General features: G+C 42.8%; 1 protein-coding gene across 1 annotated transcript in view; it reads left to right on the top strand.

The window, feature by feature from the left end:
- The first annotated feature begins 1,039 nt into the window (after nt 1–1,039).
- Nucleotides 1,040–17,748, top strand: part of PDE11A (phosphodiesterase 11A) — a 388,241-nt gene continuing 371,532 nt past the window's right edge. The window contains exon 1 of the mRNA XM_059392799.1: nt 1,040–1,951. Within this exon, the coding sequence (XP_059248782.1) occupies nt 1,040–1,951 (912 nt within the window). The remainder of the gene's footprint in view (nt 1,952–17,748) is intronic.

Raw genomic sequence — 17,748 nt, 5'->3', positions numbered from 1 at the left:
GAAACTACTCATGACATGCAGGACTGGCTTGGAAGGAAGCCCCCTGAGGCCCTGAAGTCCACCTTGCTATATGCCCCTGCCAGGCAAGGTAGCCCTAATCCAAAGAACTGTGTTTTACATCCTCCATCCATGTACCATTTTTACCCACTCTCCCAGGTCCATGAATTTGGTTAAAGTCATAAGCTAGAGGGGTAACTTCATTTGCTTATTTCAGGGAAATCCAGTTCCATTAATATTTGCTGACTGCCCACAGGAGCTGGGCAGTATTAGCGGCAGTCCCAGGAATCCTAGGAACCAGATCCCAGAAAAAAAATCCCCCCTTTCCCTGAGCATTCTCATTTCCTTGGAGTCAGCTTCTGGGTGTGATGCCTGCAAAACACCAACACTTCCTCGTACTTGGGCTCCCACTGGGCTCCCCTGGGGCCGAAGGATTAAGGGGCGGGGAATTGGGAGGGCTGGGGGGTAAGGAAGGAAGGAGGTGGAAGGAACAAGGTTGCGTTTCCCCCTTTAATCGTGTTCCAATCAGGAGTCGGCCGCGTTCCCAGGCGCCGATTCCGGCGGTCCAAAGACTCTTCCAGGAACCGCCTGGCATCCTGGGCGGTGGACTTTGGCTGGTGCGGCGCCCGATCTCCCTCCTCCCACCCCTTTCCTCCCTCCGGGCTCCGTGCCTCACTCAGGGGCGTGTCCTGCCCTACCTCCCTTTCACAGTGGTCCACTCATCCGGTTACAGCGGCAGCAGCGGTGGCGGCGGCAGCCGGAGCGAGGACAGCTAGAGCTCCGATTTTCCAGACGGGAACTGTGGCCGCGGCAGCAGCTCAGTGGGGGCACCTGTGCGGAGGAGTAGCGGGACGAGGGGGTGGGGTTCCTGCCAGCCACTCTCTGAGCCCGAAGCAAGGGGCATCTCCCAGCTGCTCCGCAGAATCTCGCACCGAGCTGTGGATACTGGTGGGGATAGACATGTGCAGGACGAGCTAGAGGGCTAGGGTAGGCAAACATTCGGTCCAAGTGTAGAGTGGCAGTGAAAGCTGTGTCTGGGACCATGACAGCCTCCCACCTGGACTTTGGGGAGGTGGAAACTTTCCTGGACAGACACCCAGAGTTGTTCGAAGATTACTTGATGCGGAAGGGGAAGCAGGAGATGGTGGAGAAGTGGCTGCAGAGGCACCGGGAGAGTCAGGGGGCTGTAGGCACAAGGCCCACAGTGGCCGGCACCAGCAGTGTGGCTCACAGTGGTGGCGCAGGCAGCGGCCGTGTTGGTGGTGGCACTGGACCAAATAGCTCTGCCAACAGCCAGCTCGCTCCGGGCGGCGGGGATTGTGGTGGGGTTCCCCTGAGTCCCAGCTGGGCCAGTGGCAGCCGGGGCGATGGGAGCCTGCAGCGGAGAGCTTCTCAGAAAGAGCTAAGGAAGAGTTTTGCTCGCTCCAAGGCCATCAACGTGAATAGGACCTACGATGAACAGGTGACCGCCCGGGCCCAGGAGCCCCTGAGCAGTGTGCGGCGGAGGGCACTGCTTCGGAAGGCCAGCTCCCTGCCCCCCACCACGGCCCACATTCTCAGTGCCCTCCTGGAATCGAGGGTGAATCTGCCTCAGTACCCCCCTACAGCCATGGACTACAAGTGCCACCTCAAAAAGCATAATGAGCGTCAGTTCTTCCTGGAACTGGTCAAGGATATCTCCAATGACCTTGACCTTACCAGCCTGAGCTACAAGATCCTCATCTTTGTCTGCCTCATGGTGGACGCTGACCGCTGCTCGCTCTTCCTGGTGGAAGGGGCAGCTGCTGGCAAGAAGAGCTTGGTCTCCAAATTCTTTGATGTGCATGCAGGAACCCCACTACTGCCCTGCAGCAGCACAGAGAACTCAAACGAGGTGCAGGTCCCCTGGGGCAAAGGCATCATTGGCTATGTCGGGGAGCATGGAGAAACGGTCAACATTCCTGATGCCTACCAGGTAGGACTTTGCATTGTCCCCCTTCCAGAGCCCCACTGGCTTGGAAGCTAAGCCTTCTGTTACCCTTCGGCGTCCAGGAACACATTAATTTCGATTCTTTACAAAACTAATCTTGCTACTTAAATTCCTTCTGAGTTTGGACCAGTTAGAATGTTACTACACCATCTTTGATATAATGGTCTTTTCCTAACACACAGTGGGTTGTGAACAGTTCATAGGTCACAAGGATAATTTTGCAGTCAATAATTTCACATGTAACTCTGTCAAGATTCCTTATCTTTAAGCATATCAGTGTATGGTTTAAGACTGTAGTTGTGAGGTGCTTGAGAAAAATGTCTGCTCCAGAATACTAGTGTTAGTCTGAAGAAAATGGGATGTTGGTGTCTCTGATGTCTTTTGGGACTGTAATAAGTTTCATTCTCTTTTGAAGTTGGACAGGAAACAAAGTACCAAACTATTTCACATCCCTTACCTTAAAGTTGCATACATTTCAAGGCAGGGAAGTGGAAGAGAGGAGGAAAATCAGAGGAAGAATGGGCCTTTTTAATTGTTTCTGTTACTGAGTTTAGAAAGATTGGACAAATAGAGGGATTATTTATCCTGAGGTTTGAATATAGCATTTTCTGTAGGCAGCTTTGGCAGGACTGAGCAAGTAGGCTTTTAGTTTGTGAAACAAATAAGTATTGATAATTTTTTAAAACAATTCCAAAGGCAATCAGCAGGGTAAACATGCTAGTTTCAAGTGAAAAAGGAACCTCAACATGCTGTTTTCTGGTATTGCTAAGCCTTTCATTTTCACGGCAATTTGAACTTGATATTAGATGCCAGATCCAAAAGCCCATCGGTTCTAATTTCTGTAGTGCCTCTTCACTGAATATAATGAAACTGGGTGTGGTGTCTATGAGATTTCTTCAGGGTTCCTGAGAACTACAAGTTCTTATCCTTGGTTATGAAAGTTTTATGGTCATTTGCTGAGCACTTCTTTCAGGGTCTAACAGAGCTACCTGTTTCTCTAGAGTTTGGTAGCTGTTGTTCAGAATAGCGAAGAGTGGTGGGAAGGACAATGAGGGCAAAATTTTCTCTATTTCATCTGAAAGTTGACCATTTTACATAGAAAATGGAATAGTTTGGACTAAAACCGAGTTTCACATTTTCATAGTTTCACTTTCATAGTCGGGGATGCCTGTCAAAATACCATCTTCATTGATGTTATTGATTAGGTGCCTTATTCATTATACCCTCTTGAAGGCTGATAGATTTAGATCAAGCAACCAATAAGTGAACTTTCACAAGTGTTTTTTTCTCTATGATCTTGAAAACCATAAGAAGAAATGAAAACATTTAACAGTTGCTGTGTTGAAGATTCTATAAAAAGTTGAACAATCCAAAAGTATTTTCCTTCCCATTAATTCCACATTCTTATTGTATGTTTGGGGAAAAAAAAATCCCTTCCTAGTTGGATGGCACTTGTAAGAGCCCAGAACTGCAGTCTTTCTCTTCATTGCCTTTACTTTTCTCATTCTTCCCCAGCTGATACTCTCCCATTTCTATAGTCTTTATTTCTTGCTCTCCTCCTTCAACTCCCAGCTTATATTTAATATTGTCCCCATAATCATCTTTTCTTCCGGAACAGAAATCCCAGCTTCCTCAGCAGTTGGCTTGTCCTCCTGCTGCCTCGGATTGTGGCTAGAGGTGTTACCAGAGTTACAGACAATCGGATTTGTAGCAGCTAATATTTCTTCTGGGCCCTGCTTGTACTCCGGACAGAATGTAAAGCAAAGTTGCCTTTGATATTTGGAAGCTGACAGTGGGAAGGGAGAGTCCCCAGGGTGGCAGTGATGGCTATGGAAAAGGCCAGGTTTTAGGGAGGATTGGCAAAAGGCAGGCAGGGGGAGGGTGTGATATTGGCTGAGAATTTGAGATCTGTCTGTGTCATGCTTTGTCTTCATTTTGACCTGGTCAGGAAGTTTCTCTTTTTTTTCAACACTGGCTTCTATTATATATTTCTAGATTTTTTAACCTGGTGTGTTTTTCTTTATTTTTTATGCTACTCTTCTTTTAAAATTACTTTTTTCCCCTTTGTTATGGTACAGCATAATATGTAGTCACCATGAGTGTCACCTGGGAGAATTTCTTTTTTTTTTTTTTAATTTAAATTTAAATTTTGTTTTTCAGCGTAACAGTATTCATTATTTTTGCACCACACCCAGTGCTCCATGCAATCCGTGCCTTCTCCAATACCCACCACCTGGTTCCCCCAACCTCCCACCTCCCGCCCCTTCAAAACCCTCAGAATTTCTTACTCTCTAAGTCTCTCTCAGTTTCCTCATCTGCAGTATGGGAATAATAACATCTATATGGCAAAGATAAGGTAATTGTTTGGAAAGTAAAATGAGTATTGCATTATAGCCCCTAAAACAGTACCTGCCACATTGCAATTGCTCAGGAAATGGTAACAATTTATGATGATGATGATACTAGTCTGCTAGAATTCTTTTTCTTTATCTCATTTTTAATTGTTTTTCTCCTGATCTGGGACTGAGATGTGGACTCAGCAATTTTGACCAACCTACTCTTGCCCTGAGCCATGTTCCATCCTTAAATTAAGATTTTAGAACCATCTTTACATTCAAGGAAGTTAGAAATATCTACTCTTATACCCTCTACTTCAGATTCCTCTAAATGTGATTGATAACACTTGACACTGTCCTATCCTATCAAATGTTTTATGCTTTGTTTCTTTTAGAAACTCATACAATATAAAACTTTTATGGAGTTGTATTATTGCTGCATCCTTTCTAAATTCTAGCGTTTCCCCCCCGTCCTTTCCATTTCTGACTCTTACAGATTTCTCTTAATGGAAACTGACAACCTTTCAAATGCATGTTCTTTTATCACAGTGTTGGTATAATTCTGATCATATATAAACATTCTGAAGTTTCTTTGTAAAAATATAACCATGCTCTCTGATCCTTTATTAACTGTTTTTGTTATTATGTTTTTAAGGTGTTTCTTGCTCAGATTCAACTAGCATTCTTTTTCTTCTTCCAGAGGTGAAATTTTTACATGCAGAGTTTCAAAATTTGATCATTTGAAAATTAGACTCATGATTTTCGTGGGTTCAGAATATGGGTGAGGGAAAAGCATTAAAGATACTTTTGGAATTATGATAATAAGCATGACATTCTGGAGTCAAGAGTAGACTAATGAAATGCTAAAGTTGAATACAAGTTTTGACAGCAAAAAACCCTCCTCAGGTTATTTCATTACTTTCCTCAATTCATCTAAAAAAAAAAAAAAACTGACTTGAAATTAGAAGAAAAAAAATTGCAAGTGGATAGAAATTCATTTTAGCTATCCTGTATGGATCATAGTGACTGCAATTTACCTTTTTTCCTCCAACATTTATAAGTTATTTAACAGCCCACTTTAATATAGTAATGAAAAAATTGCCCTCAAGAGGTTGAAAATAAGAGCACTCAAGTAACAGGTGTTCTCTTTGAGATTATTCCGAGCATTCAGAATATAGCACTTTAAACATTAATAAAAAGTGTGAGATGATATTTTTGTTAGTGTTGATAATGACAATACAGGTGTTTGATGGGCTTTGGGTCTGAAAAGCAGCCAAGATGTTTTGATAGGTGAACTGGGAGGAGGAAAGGGCATGACGCAGAAGGGTTGCAGGTGTGCCAGGCTTTCAGAAAATCTCGTCTGTTTACACTACAGATTCATTTATTCATTAGTTGCAGCAAACATACACCAAGCATGCATTATACCTAAGGCCTAGTAGGGGGACTAAGGCCTGGGTAGGGGGTCTGTGGGTCTAGAAAGGTGAGAGGACATGATATTTGCCCTCCAAACATTTATACCTGAGAGGCATATACTATACACAAATAAGTGAATTCCAAGTGCTGTACTTAATAAATGTTGCAAACTAAATGATTAGTCACAGAGGAGAATGGAGTCCCATTATGACTGGCCTCATGATGGAAGACTTCATGGAGGAGGAGCCATTCAAGCTGAAAAAAGGGTTAGATTTCACCATTGGAGATGGTTGTGGCCCTGGGGGTCGTGATCCTGGTGCAGCAAAATGGCTTCAGCAGAGAGACAGTAATAAGCAAGTACAAAATGCATATAGAGTACAGTGAGTGGTTTCATTTGGCCAGAGTATTGCCCATGCTATACAATGAACATGCAAAAGTAATATGAGGGCAAAAGTGGAAAGAACCTTGAATGCTGACTAAAGAATATAAATTTTACTAACAGTCAGTGACCAACATTAACAGGGAGCCCTTAACATTTTAGCAGGACCAGGATGGTGTTTTGGGTCACCTAATGGCAGTGGCCAATGGATTGAATGGGGGGAGGCTCAAAGCTATGGCAATAATTAACAGTCTATTATGATGGTCTAGTGGAGCCACGATGAACAACTGAACTAAAGCAGGAACAGTGGGAATGGGCAGCAGGGGACGGAAGGAAGATGTTCTGCAAGTGGGGGTTGGGCTGAGAGGAAGGGAAGTTGGTAATACCCGGGTGATATGGAGAAGGGTGACACAGTTATCAGTAACAGGAAAAGAAACTGGGTGATTAAGGATTCTAAGTAGAGCCAGCTACATAATATGTGGAGTGTAGTACAAAATGGTAAAGCAGGAGCCTGGCTGGGGGTGAAGTTAATCTTCTCTTCCCAAGTGTATGCTGTCTCGATCCACAGCAGACAGATAGCTCCCTCATGAGAAACTCTGAGGGATAGGTAAGAGGCCCTCATTGAGTTCCCTAACTGGTCATAATGCTGCCAGCTCTGGGTGTGGGTGACCACAACCTTGCTCCTCTCTGTGCTGATATGGGACATGCACCTGACCCTCCCCACACTCCCACCCAGATCCCAACCAGAAGCAGAGGGCAATCGCAGATGTAGGGTATTGACCTCTTACTCAACCAGGGCGACATGGTTGTAGCCCCTGGTCACAAGGGGAGGGTGATGAGGTGGGAGGCCAAGGGAGACCCGGGACACAACAGAGCATGGGTAAATGACCAAGAACCAGTCCTGGGCAGGCAAACGGGCAAAGACAGAGTGTGAGCCAAGGCTTCAAGATTTAGGGTCATATGCCACTGCGCGATTGGGCTTCACTTAGAGCAAATTCAAAGATAAAATTGTTAAGGGTTTCATATAGTACAGCATTAAACCTCAAGCAGGGGGCCCCTTGGCAACTGTACCAGTCACGTGTCCATGAAGCTGGCCCTGAGTCTGAGTCATTTGGAGTGTTAGGTGGAGAGGTTCAATTTTATTTCAGCCTAGTGTCTACTGCTTCCTCTCACATAGCCTCAGCTCCATTCTAATTAAATTATGTGCCATTTTCAATGCCTGGATTGTGCTTTTCTATTTCTGTGCTTTTCTTCCTTTCTGCCAGGACTACACTTTCTCCATAGTTTCTCATTCAAATCTTGCTTTGCCTTCTCCTAATACAAGCAGGGTGGAGAGCTGATTGCTTATCCTTGACGAGAAGTGACGGAAAACAAACAAAAATGATCCCCAAGTTGTATTTAAGAATGCTATCTACTATACTGCCATATTTATTCTGTGTATTAAATAAGAATATGAATAATGATATTTTATAAGTCACTGTCCATGAATTTCATTTTAGAATATGCTCCACTAAAATAACTACATTTCAATGTGTTTGGCTTCAGAAGGGATTGATTTCATTTACCTAGAAATTCAGTGAGGAGTGTGCTTCATTCCCTGATGAGCCACTGCTGGCAGACTTGGGTCTTTGGTCCCGTGATTGAGTTGCTGAGATTTGCTTAAAAGGCAGACGTGGATCCCACCCCAACACTTAAAAGGAGTTACCTGAATTCTTACTTCAGCCTTGCACATAGCATTTTCAAAACTCCCCTAAGCCCACATACATGTTCACTAGGCCAGAACCAGAATTGATTTTGTGCTCGAAGCAGGAAGCATTTGCTGTTTCAGCCCCTCTCCTGACAGACACATGATCATGATAAACACAGTGACAAATTGCTTTTGCTGCTCTGTACATGAGGATAGATTACAGAGAAGTACAGTTCCTACAGAATCCTGGGGAGGTAATTTAAGGTTAACTTAATTTTTTCCCAACCCATAAGCTAAATGTTTACGAATCTGACCAGTTTATTTTGGTTCCTGAGGTTTGGGTCACCTGTTTATTTGCAAGCCTGGCTTAATTTGGAAGTTAATGTTTCATGTTTAATATAGTGTTGAAAAGTCGTATGAAGCTTTCCTCTGAAATAGCTTTGAGTTGTTTTACAGGAAAGTCAACCAGATCCTTGACATCCACTACTTGCCACTTTCGTTACTTATTTTAAGGGTGGTGTTTTGCAATATAACCACGTTCTTTTGGAAAGTGGAATTTGAATCATAAAAGAAGCTGTTTAGTCATAAAAGAGTGGGTTGGGTTTCTAATATTTTAGGAGAAACGTTGGTTCCTGGCCATTTATAGGCATTCAGGCTAAATTTATTTTTATTTATTTTGGGGATTAAAATAGTAAAGAAGTCCTCCTGGTATTAAAAAAAATGTGCATTTTCTATAACTCCAATGGTTTCTTATTAATTGGTTGATTTCACTGACTAAACAGTGGTTTTATACATTAATCATAAATTCTCTTTCCCATCATAACATATAGCTTTAGGCTACTGCAAATTTAGTACAAGAAATCTTTTTTATCTAAATGAAAAAAATGAGGAATCTTTGAGAGCTTTTTAAGGGTGTCAATTTTTTAAGAATTTAAGCATAATGTTAGAAGGCAAACTGAAACTCCACTGTGGATTAATAATAACTCTATTTATGGAGCACTAATTATGAGACAGGCATTAGTTCATTAGCAAGCATGCTCTGTTTAAGCCTCTTGACAATTCCCAGAGGTAGCTATTACCTCCCTCCTCTTACAGAAGGAGAAACTGAGGCTTGAAAGGGTTGAGTGATTTGCTCAAAGTCACTCAGGTGGTGAGTGGTGAGAGAGATGGGATCCGAAAGGAGATCTTTGGACCGCAGAGCCTTCAGGCCCACCGTCCCTGGTGTGGCCGCCACTGACCACTAACTATTACACGCACACTCACAACTGCCCCTTTGCCTTCTCCTTTTCTCTGCCAGTTTAAATCCTCTCACCCCTCAAAGTCCTACTTCATGAAGCTCTTGCTAACCCCTGCCCCATCTCACCCAAACTAGACAAGATTTCTCTCTCTTTGATCTTCCATAATGCTTTAATGTATTTCTATTTTCATAGTACTATTGCTTTTTGGATACGACGTGACCTTTTGACCATGAATTCCACAAGATCGAGATTGTGACTTCTTCACTTCATATTCTGCAATAGGTCATAGATGGATTAATGCAATTTTTTTCAACAGGGTAGTTACAAGGATACCCTTTATGTGGTAAATTCAACCACCTCTAAGCACAAAGTTCAGACTGCACAAGCCATATAGAGAGCTAAACCAGGAAATTCATCCCCTGAGCACATCTTTTGCTCTTTAGACCTGATTTTGTATATTTTTTTTCTTAAAGATTTTACTTATTTATTTATTTGACAAAGAAAGAGAGAGTGAGGGAGAGAAGGAACACAAGCAGGAGGAGTGGGAGAGGGAGAAGCAGGCTTTCCACTGAGCAGGGAGCCCGATGTGGGGCTCGATCCCTGGGATCATGACTTGAGCCGAAGGCAGACGCTTAATGACTGAGCCACCCAGGCATCCCTTGTCGATTTTTTTTTTTTTTTAAATAGGGCTTATGAAGCCCAGATAACTGGCTAATTACCTGAATTGCTTGTCTGCATTAATCAGATCTTCTTATTAGTTGCTGGACCCCTGTCTCCCCAGCCCCTTCATTTTTATTTGTTTATCTATTTTTAAATTTTACTTCATTCCATGCGGAGACCATGGCGAAAATAGACTGCCACTAACCAAATACTAAACTAGCAAGAGCCTGCTGCCAACTTCTTCTTGGCCAAAGTGTAAGATGGAGCATGGCCATTCTGGCTAACTGAATTTCCTAGTTTTCTCATGATTACCTCATTCATTCAATACAACTTCTTGAAGGTAAAACACTCCTTCCAGGATAAGGTCTAATAGATGTTAGAATTTTTCTCTGAAAGTCTTTCAGACATGAGAGATTATATTGATTAACCTTGTAATTATTTATTTTCTAGCAACATTGCACGTCCAAGTTTATTGATTACATTTCTTATGTTTCCCATACTCTGAAAAAGTCTCAAAAAATTCAACTTCTGAGATGGTTATATTTACAAACTGCTCATTCCCAGATATAGTTATTAGATGCCCATGGGGGCATGTCCAAGTGAGAGCTATCTCTTTCCCTACTATTCCTTATAGTGAGCATCAATAAACTGGGCTGGTTGCTACACCACCTCTCCATCCCTCCTCCCAGCTGAAATAACAAAGTAGCTAATGGTAAAACAATACAACTACCCTTGGTATATAGATATGAACCACCACCCCTACATCTGAAGCAGAGGGGGCAACTACCAGAATGCTGAGGGAGAGTTCCAGCTGTGGGAGAGGGGCCCCCAGCCAGAGTTGTGGCCCGAGGGAGAGGAGCTCAGCCATTGTCGAGCATGACCTGGAGGAGAGGGAGCCAGGAAATGTTACCCTCCTCACACCCTCATCTCCTGTCGGTGTCACTCAGTGGTTGAACCCAGGGTTGGTTGAAACCAAGAGGGCAAAGGGAGTCCTCCCTGGCACAGTGATTCATAGCAGTCAGCCTTCTGGCACAGAACAGAGCCTCTCCAGGAGCCTCTGGAGAGCCAAATGGGGACTATCCAGAGTCATCAGGTTATTTCTTATTTTACTCACTGGGAATGTGAGTGTGTACAGAGACCAAGTCAGGTGAGAATACCCATCTTTGATTTGAACATTGAATTTCATCAGCATATAGAAAATAGTGATTGAAATCTGTTGAAAATGAATTCAGAAATGCCATACTGGTATTTGGCTGTCTTGTTCTGTCCAAGTAGTTTTGTTTATTCCCAATATGCTATTTCCCAGAAGAAACTCCATAGGAGGCAATCTGGACCAACCATCTCTAACAGGGAAGAGATGACTTTGGACCAGTTAATGGAATTTTTTCCCTAAACAACCTGATTAAGCCCATTTGTCTGAGAAATGAATTCATCAATTACTAATCATCTTGTTAAACTGTAAAAACCATCTGCATGTAATAGAACATGCTCTAGATTTAGAGATAATCTTGAGTTCTGTTCCCAGTTCTGCCTTAGTGTTTTCAGCTATAATAAAGGAATAATATGTCCGGACATGTCTATTCCATAGGATTTTGTAAGGATCTACTTATTAAAACCAATACTAGGTTCTAATGAGATAACAAGAAAGAATATTCAAAAGGGTAAAGTAAGAAATGTAAGGCTTTATGCATTTTTTAAACTTTTAAAAAAGATTTTATTTATTTATTTGACAGAGAGAGAGATCACAAGTAGGCAGGTGGGGGGCAGGTGTGGGGGAGCAGGTTCCCTGCTAAGCAGAGAGCCCGATGCGGGGCTTGATCCCAGGATCCTGAGATGACCTGAGCCAAAGGCAGAGTCTTAACCCATTGAGCCACCCAGGTGTCCCTTTATTCATATTTTTAAATGCACAGTCCAGCAGCTTTTTTCACATGACCTGGCCCCAGAAAGGTCCTTGTGCATGAAAGGAGAAATTTGATTTAAAATGTGGTAGTAACTGTATTGACCATATTTTCTTATTTTCCATATTTTTGGTGTTCTGGTTTTGGAGTCACCGATCCTGCAAAGACTGCCCCTCTGAGGGGTACCTAACTCCTACCCTACCTACCTCTGCAGGTGCACCTGTGCTATACAAACCAACCAGCCTGAAGAGGCCACATTCCCAACAATCTCCTTTATCAAACTCGCACACACCAAGCCTGAATCCCCCTGCTTATGTCACCCCAGGGCCGGGTCCCAGACAACTAGGGACCACCCCCAGAGTCCAGAGCCTGCTGAAATTCTTCACACTACCCAAAACCTAATTGACCGAAGGACCCTATCTTTCTTCTGCAGTTTCTTCCCAAGAGAATCCCAATAAAGTCTCTGGGCCATGTTCTTCCCTCTCCATTTCTGCCTCTTGACTGATTCTGGTCCTTCCCCATGGGGCCCTGCATGGTGTGCCATGCCTCCTGTGTTTGAGGATTTGTAAGTATAACCTTTCTCCTTCAAAACAATGGTTTCCATGTCTGTGTGTCTTACAATACTGGATTGAAACAAATCTCAGGCACATTTCAGGATAGTACCATCCAGACATGATGCCTTATACATAGGTGATGATTCCTTCAAAAGGCAAAGTAACCAAATGCTTTAACTGAATTTTGGACTGTCAGGATTTACTGGCCATAATACATATCGTGCATATGACAAGCATAGTTATGTTAATTATTTTTGCAACTAATGAATATGCCTATTTTTCTAGTGTAACATGTAATCCCAAAAGTATACATTGGGTTTCTGTGCTAGAAATTCCCCCATAAAGTCTCCAGATTGACCATTTGTAGTTTTATTCTTGAAATCCTAAAGATTTTTTTAAATGACAGTGTTTGGATCTAGTATTTGTAGGGGCGCCTGGGTGGCTCAGTGGATCTAGTACTTGTAAACAAAATAAATTGTAGCAGCTGACATTAAAGGATAAATGAATAATAAATCATGGTGCTTATAATCAAGCTCTAAAATTTTTTTTTAAAAATTTATTTGACTGACAGAGATCACAAGTAGGCAGAGAGGCAGAGAGAGAGGAGGAGGCAGGCTCCTTGCTGAGCAGAGAGCCCGATGTGGGGCTCAATGTGGGGCTCGATCCCAGGACCCTGGGATCATGACCTGAGCCGAAGGCAGAGGCTTTAACCTGCTAAGCCACCCAGGCACCCCAAGCTCTAAAAATTTTTTAGGCTAGGCGAAATCTATGACACAATTTTATCTTAAATGTGTTGACTATTCAAAGATGGGCTTTCTTTATTTTGTTTTTCTGTTTAGATATGTTGTTAATTTTATGCTGTGCATTATCCTTGTACTTAGGCTACCTATATTTATCAGATTGTCAGAATGTCTTCAACTTCACCTTTTTCAATTTAAAGAAGTTAGTTGTTATTCCTTTTTCATTTAAATGGCTGTATACAGTTTAATAACCTAACAGTTTTTATGGGTATTTGGCAACTTAAAGTGCATGATTACATATTTAAAGTTTTAATAACATCTATAATGGAATTAAGAACTGTAGGCTGGGGACGTTGTGGGAAAGATTATCTCAGGGTTGCTAAGGAAACCAGTCTAGGTTTTTCTGCATAAATTTCTCCGGAAAGGTGAGGCTATAATCCCATTCCTAACAGCTACCTTTATGGAGCATCCGCATTCCCCCCCTTAGCTTCTTCTTTTTGCTTCTAGAGAAGCACTAACTGATAGGGTCTATGCTTTATGCATCTGTTAAGGCTGGTTCCTTTTTCTCTCTTCAGGTATGTGAGAGCGGGGTCAGATTCTTTCCTTACTTCCTCTTCTTTGAGCCTGGCTTTGAAAGCCCAGGACAGCCATAGCATCCCGTTTTTATTATAGCCCAGAGACTACTATGCAGAGAAGCAAAGAAGAGAGGAGCCGGTGGCAAGGAATTTGCCAAGCATTGACCAAGCAGGCTGAGGAGTACAGAACCTCTGGAGAGGGGGCTGATAGCACAGCTGGGATCCAAGGATCTTTCCCCTCTCTCTTTGCCATCCATGTCTTAAATGAGGAAACAGAGAAGCAGCTTCTGATTTGGTCCCTTTATGTTTTCCTTGCGTGCTGTGAGTCCCATTGATAGCTAGAAAGGAACTGGCACTCAGGGAGTGTGTGCTAATTTAAAATAGAAAGGGCAGGAAAACATTTTTCCACCTTTGAATTAACCAAATGGAGATGATCTGCCAGGTTAAATTAAAGAGCAAAAAGGTCAGGCAGGGAAAGAGGAGCCACTGTCATCGTAGGGATGTTTTATACCTAAGACCTTGAGTTTCTGTTGAAGAAACAACCGATTTTATTCTTAGAGATAATTTGGAAGGATCAAGCACTTATGTAGGTAGTGATGTGGCAAAATTAATTGTTTCTTGTGGCAACTTTGTGAGACTGTATAATTTAATGCAAAAGTATATGGAAATCATTTGATGAAGAAGATATGGAAAGATATGAGGGTATAAAATGAAATAGAGGTGTTTTCTCTCTAGTGAATGAAGGTACAGTTTACTTTCAAACCACCTCCTTTCTTTACTCTTAACTGTTGATCCGACCCTCCTCCTTGAATGCTAACTCAGCACTTACTACAGTATCTGGCGTATAGTAAGTAGAATCAGTATAGTAAGTAATATAGAATCATGCTATAGCCTTTGTTTTGTCTTCAGAGTGACATGCCCTGATGAAACCATTATGAAGCTTAGTGTGTCTCAACATTGGAACTCTTGACATTTTGGACGTTTTGGAATCCCACCAGATGCTTGCTCCGTTGTGACAATAATGTCTCTAGACACTGTCAAATGTCCCCTGGGGGCAAAATCCTCTTCCCCCCATTTAGAAATCACTGATATAAGACAGTTGGGTAATATACATGTACTGCCTTAAAAATAGCTCCAACTTCTGATTTAGCAATTCCAGATCATTCTAAGGAAATTTTTATCGGTATGTGCAAAGACTTGTGTATATGAATATTCATGATAGTGTTATTTATAATTGTGTAAGCTTATCAATCCAAACACCCAACTAAATGTTTGGATAAATAGATTATAGTATATCGTAAAATGGAGCATTTAATCAGAGAAAGTTGCCCACAAAATATTAAGTGAATAAAACACATCTATAAAACAATAGCATCCCGGTTTTCTTAACAACAATAACAACAGCAAAAACATGAAGGAGGGGGTTGGATTTAGAATCAGACAGACTGGATTTGATTCCCACTCCCACCCCCTTGAGAGCTGTATCGTATTTTACTTCTGTAATTGTTAGTATCTGCAGCCCTAAAATGGGGATAATGATACCTATGTTAAAAGGTTATTGTCAGGATTAAGTGGCATTATATATGAAAGGTGCTTAACATGCTGTTTGTTACATTGTAAGGACTTAGTAAAAAGTACTTGGAATAATGCATAGGGAAAGGCCAGAAGATGATTCACGAGAACATTAATAGAGGTGGGCTTCTTTTTCTCTTTTGTGTTTTCTTTTATATGTTTTTCAAAAATTTCCACACATTTGTATTTATTAATAAAGTAACTGTAGTTACTTTAACAGATACACCTCATGAGCTCAGTGGTAACACAACGGTAACTTATTTCTCTCTTGGGAAATTCAGCAACTCTTGCTGATTGATGGGTAGCTGTCCTCCAAGAGGGCATTCTTTCTTGCCTCCACACTGTGGCATGGGGCTTCAGTGTGTGATCAGCAGATGAGGGGAGACAGAAATGGACAAGTGATGGGGGAGGATTTGTGGGTCAGGTTGGAATTGGCACACATTATTTCCTGCTCCCATTTTGTTGTCTTTCTAGGCTCCAGAACCCGGGCATGTAGCCATACCCAACTGCAGGGAGGCTGGCAACTATAGCTTAGCCCTGCCCCAAAGTGGATCAAAGACCAAGAGCCATCTAATCATCATCTATAGCTTGAAGTGTAGGATCTTCCAGTGGGGAACCATCCTCTCCAGAGGGTTCTGCTGGTTGTCGCAGGCTGCAGATCATGTGTGTGACTAATTTCTCAGAACAAGATTTGAAAGGGAAAACCAGCTTTGGAAAAGGGACCTGAAACACATGGAGAGAGGATTCTTGCTGTTTCAGTTTCCATTGTTGAGAATGGATTGGAGGATAGGACTCTGTGGGTGGGAAATTTGCTGAGGAGATTGTGGTCTCTAATCTCAAAGGTCTAAAGGCTACCAGGGATGGAGCTAGACCTGGCTACGTAATCCATGGGACCCAGTGAAAAGTCAAAACGGGGTTCTTGAGGCCGGCCACCCTTGCCCGGAACCGATGGTCCACCCCAAAGGACTGCAGCCTCGGTGCCAGAAGAGGCTTCATACGTGGATCAGGGGTGGGTGGGAGGCCACCGCAGAGCTGCTTACTGAGCACACTATGGTGTTAACAGTGGAAGCAGCCAGAGCTTTGCTCCACCCTGACATACCGTAGGTTCCTGATTCTCCTCATACCCATGCCCACAACCTCACTGGGAATGGAGCGCAATAGCAGAATGTGAGCACCCTCCCATTCCAACCCTCATCAACCTGACCCTGTTGCAATCCTGGGTAGAAAGAGGTAGAGGTCATGGGGCTGGGGCAAGGAGCCCGAGGCTGAAAACCCATCAGAAAGCCAGATTGTTTGCAGCCCTGGGGTATGCTTCATCAGACTTCATGGACAAAACACAAATTCACCTTAATCTTCAAGTGTGTGAATAGGGGACCCTTTTTAGCATGGGGCTCAGTGTGCCCCCACTGGATGCATACCCATAAAGCCATTCTGGGCTGGTGCCCACACTATGTTTTTATCTATAAGAATAACGAGGATGGCAAACTCTCCATGGAAGTTTATTACTTTTCTATCTACTTCTGTAACACTTCACCCAAACGACTCTTGCTATTTATTCCATTTTTGATAATTTTAATTTTGGCTCACCTCTTTCTCTCCATTAAACTGTGAGCTCTTTGAGGGCAAATGCTATGACCTTCTCAGCTTTACAGCACTCCCTGCATGTGGCGTAGTACCTAGCATGTAGTAGCTAGGTACTCAGTAAACATTTGTTATGTGAATAAGTGAGGAAGAGGAGAGTACAAGAAGTCAGTGAGTAGGGCAAGTGGCTTAGGTACTAGGACTAAGTTATAAGGTCATATTAAGACCAGGGGTCTAGCTGATAAGGTGGAGCTAGGCCACTTCCTAGGACAAGGGTCCTTTCATTTTCTCATACATAAGGCTGGGTTGGGTTCCCAGGTGAAGGGGTCAGGTACAAGGCTTTGACAGTCCAGGCTGTGAATTACTTACAGAAGTGAAGGCACAGGGAACCGAGCAATTCATCCCTCACTGGTAGAGAAGAGGAATTGGCAAAGCTGGGAGGATGAAAGCAAGGGAAGAAAGGTATCAGCTACACTAACCTAACAGGCCTGGGGCCTTGGGAAAACAGTGATTAGCAAAGGACATGGATTTTTCTTTTCATATGGTTATTTAGATGGCAGTGATGATGTCTTTTAGGCCAGGCAGATTGATTCACTAGGGAGAGTGTAAAAGGTCAGACTGGGAGCTCTCTACTTTAGGGGTGGTAATTTAAACCAAAATAATGTAGACAGCCCAGCACCAAGCCTTTAATGAAAGTGAATGCGTCACTACCACCACTTCTGTCTCCCGCCAAAGGACCACAAGTGTTCTCGTTTCTCTGCTCTGTACTTGTTTCCAGGGAGCATCCTCTGAGATTGTCAGATTCTTTTTTTAGACTCTGGATATTTTTATTTGGGTTATCTATCATTACTCTAGGAAATGGTAATGGTCCACTGAGAAGTATGCAACTCTTCTGGAGTCACCCGTGACCGGTTGTGCTGAACAGTTAAATGACATTTCTAAAGACAGCAATCACAATCACAATCGCTTATGCTCCAGAGCTCGCTGGGACAACAACATCAACAAACACATTTACCTAACGTATATCCGAGTTCCCTTCACTGTTGCCTTGCTTCAAACTCTCACCTATCCTGTCTCCATTTCTTGATCATGTGCTTTCCATTTCTTCTTTTCTGGCATGTCACACCTGTCTTCCCGTTGAGTAATTGC

The sequence above is a fragment of the Mustela nigripes genome, chromosome 3 (genome assembly GCF_022355385.1).
Source record: "Mustela nigripes isolate SB6536 chromosome 3, MUSNIG.SB6536, whole genome shotgun sequence".
Lineage (NCBI taxonomy): Eukaryota > Metazoa > Chordata > Mammalia > Carnivora > Mustelidae > Mustela > Mustela nigripes.
This window is presented reverse-complemented; position numbering and strand designations above follow the sequence as displayed.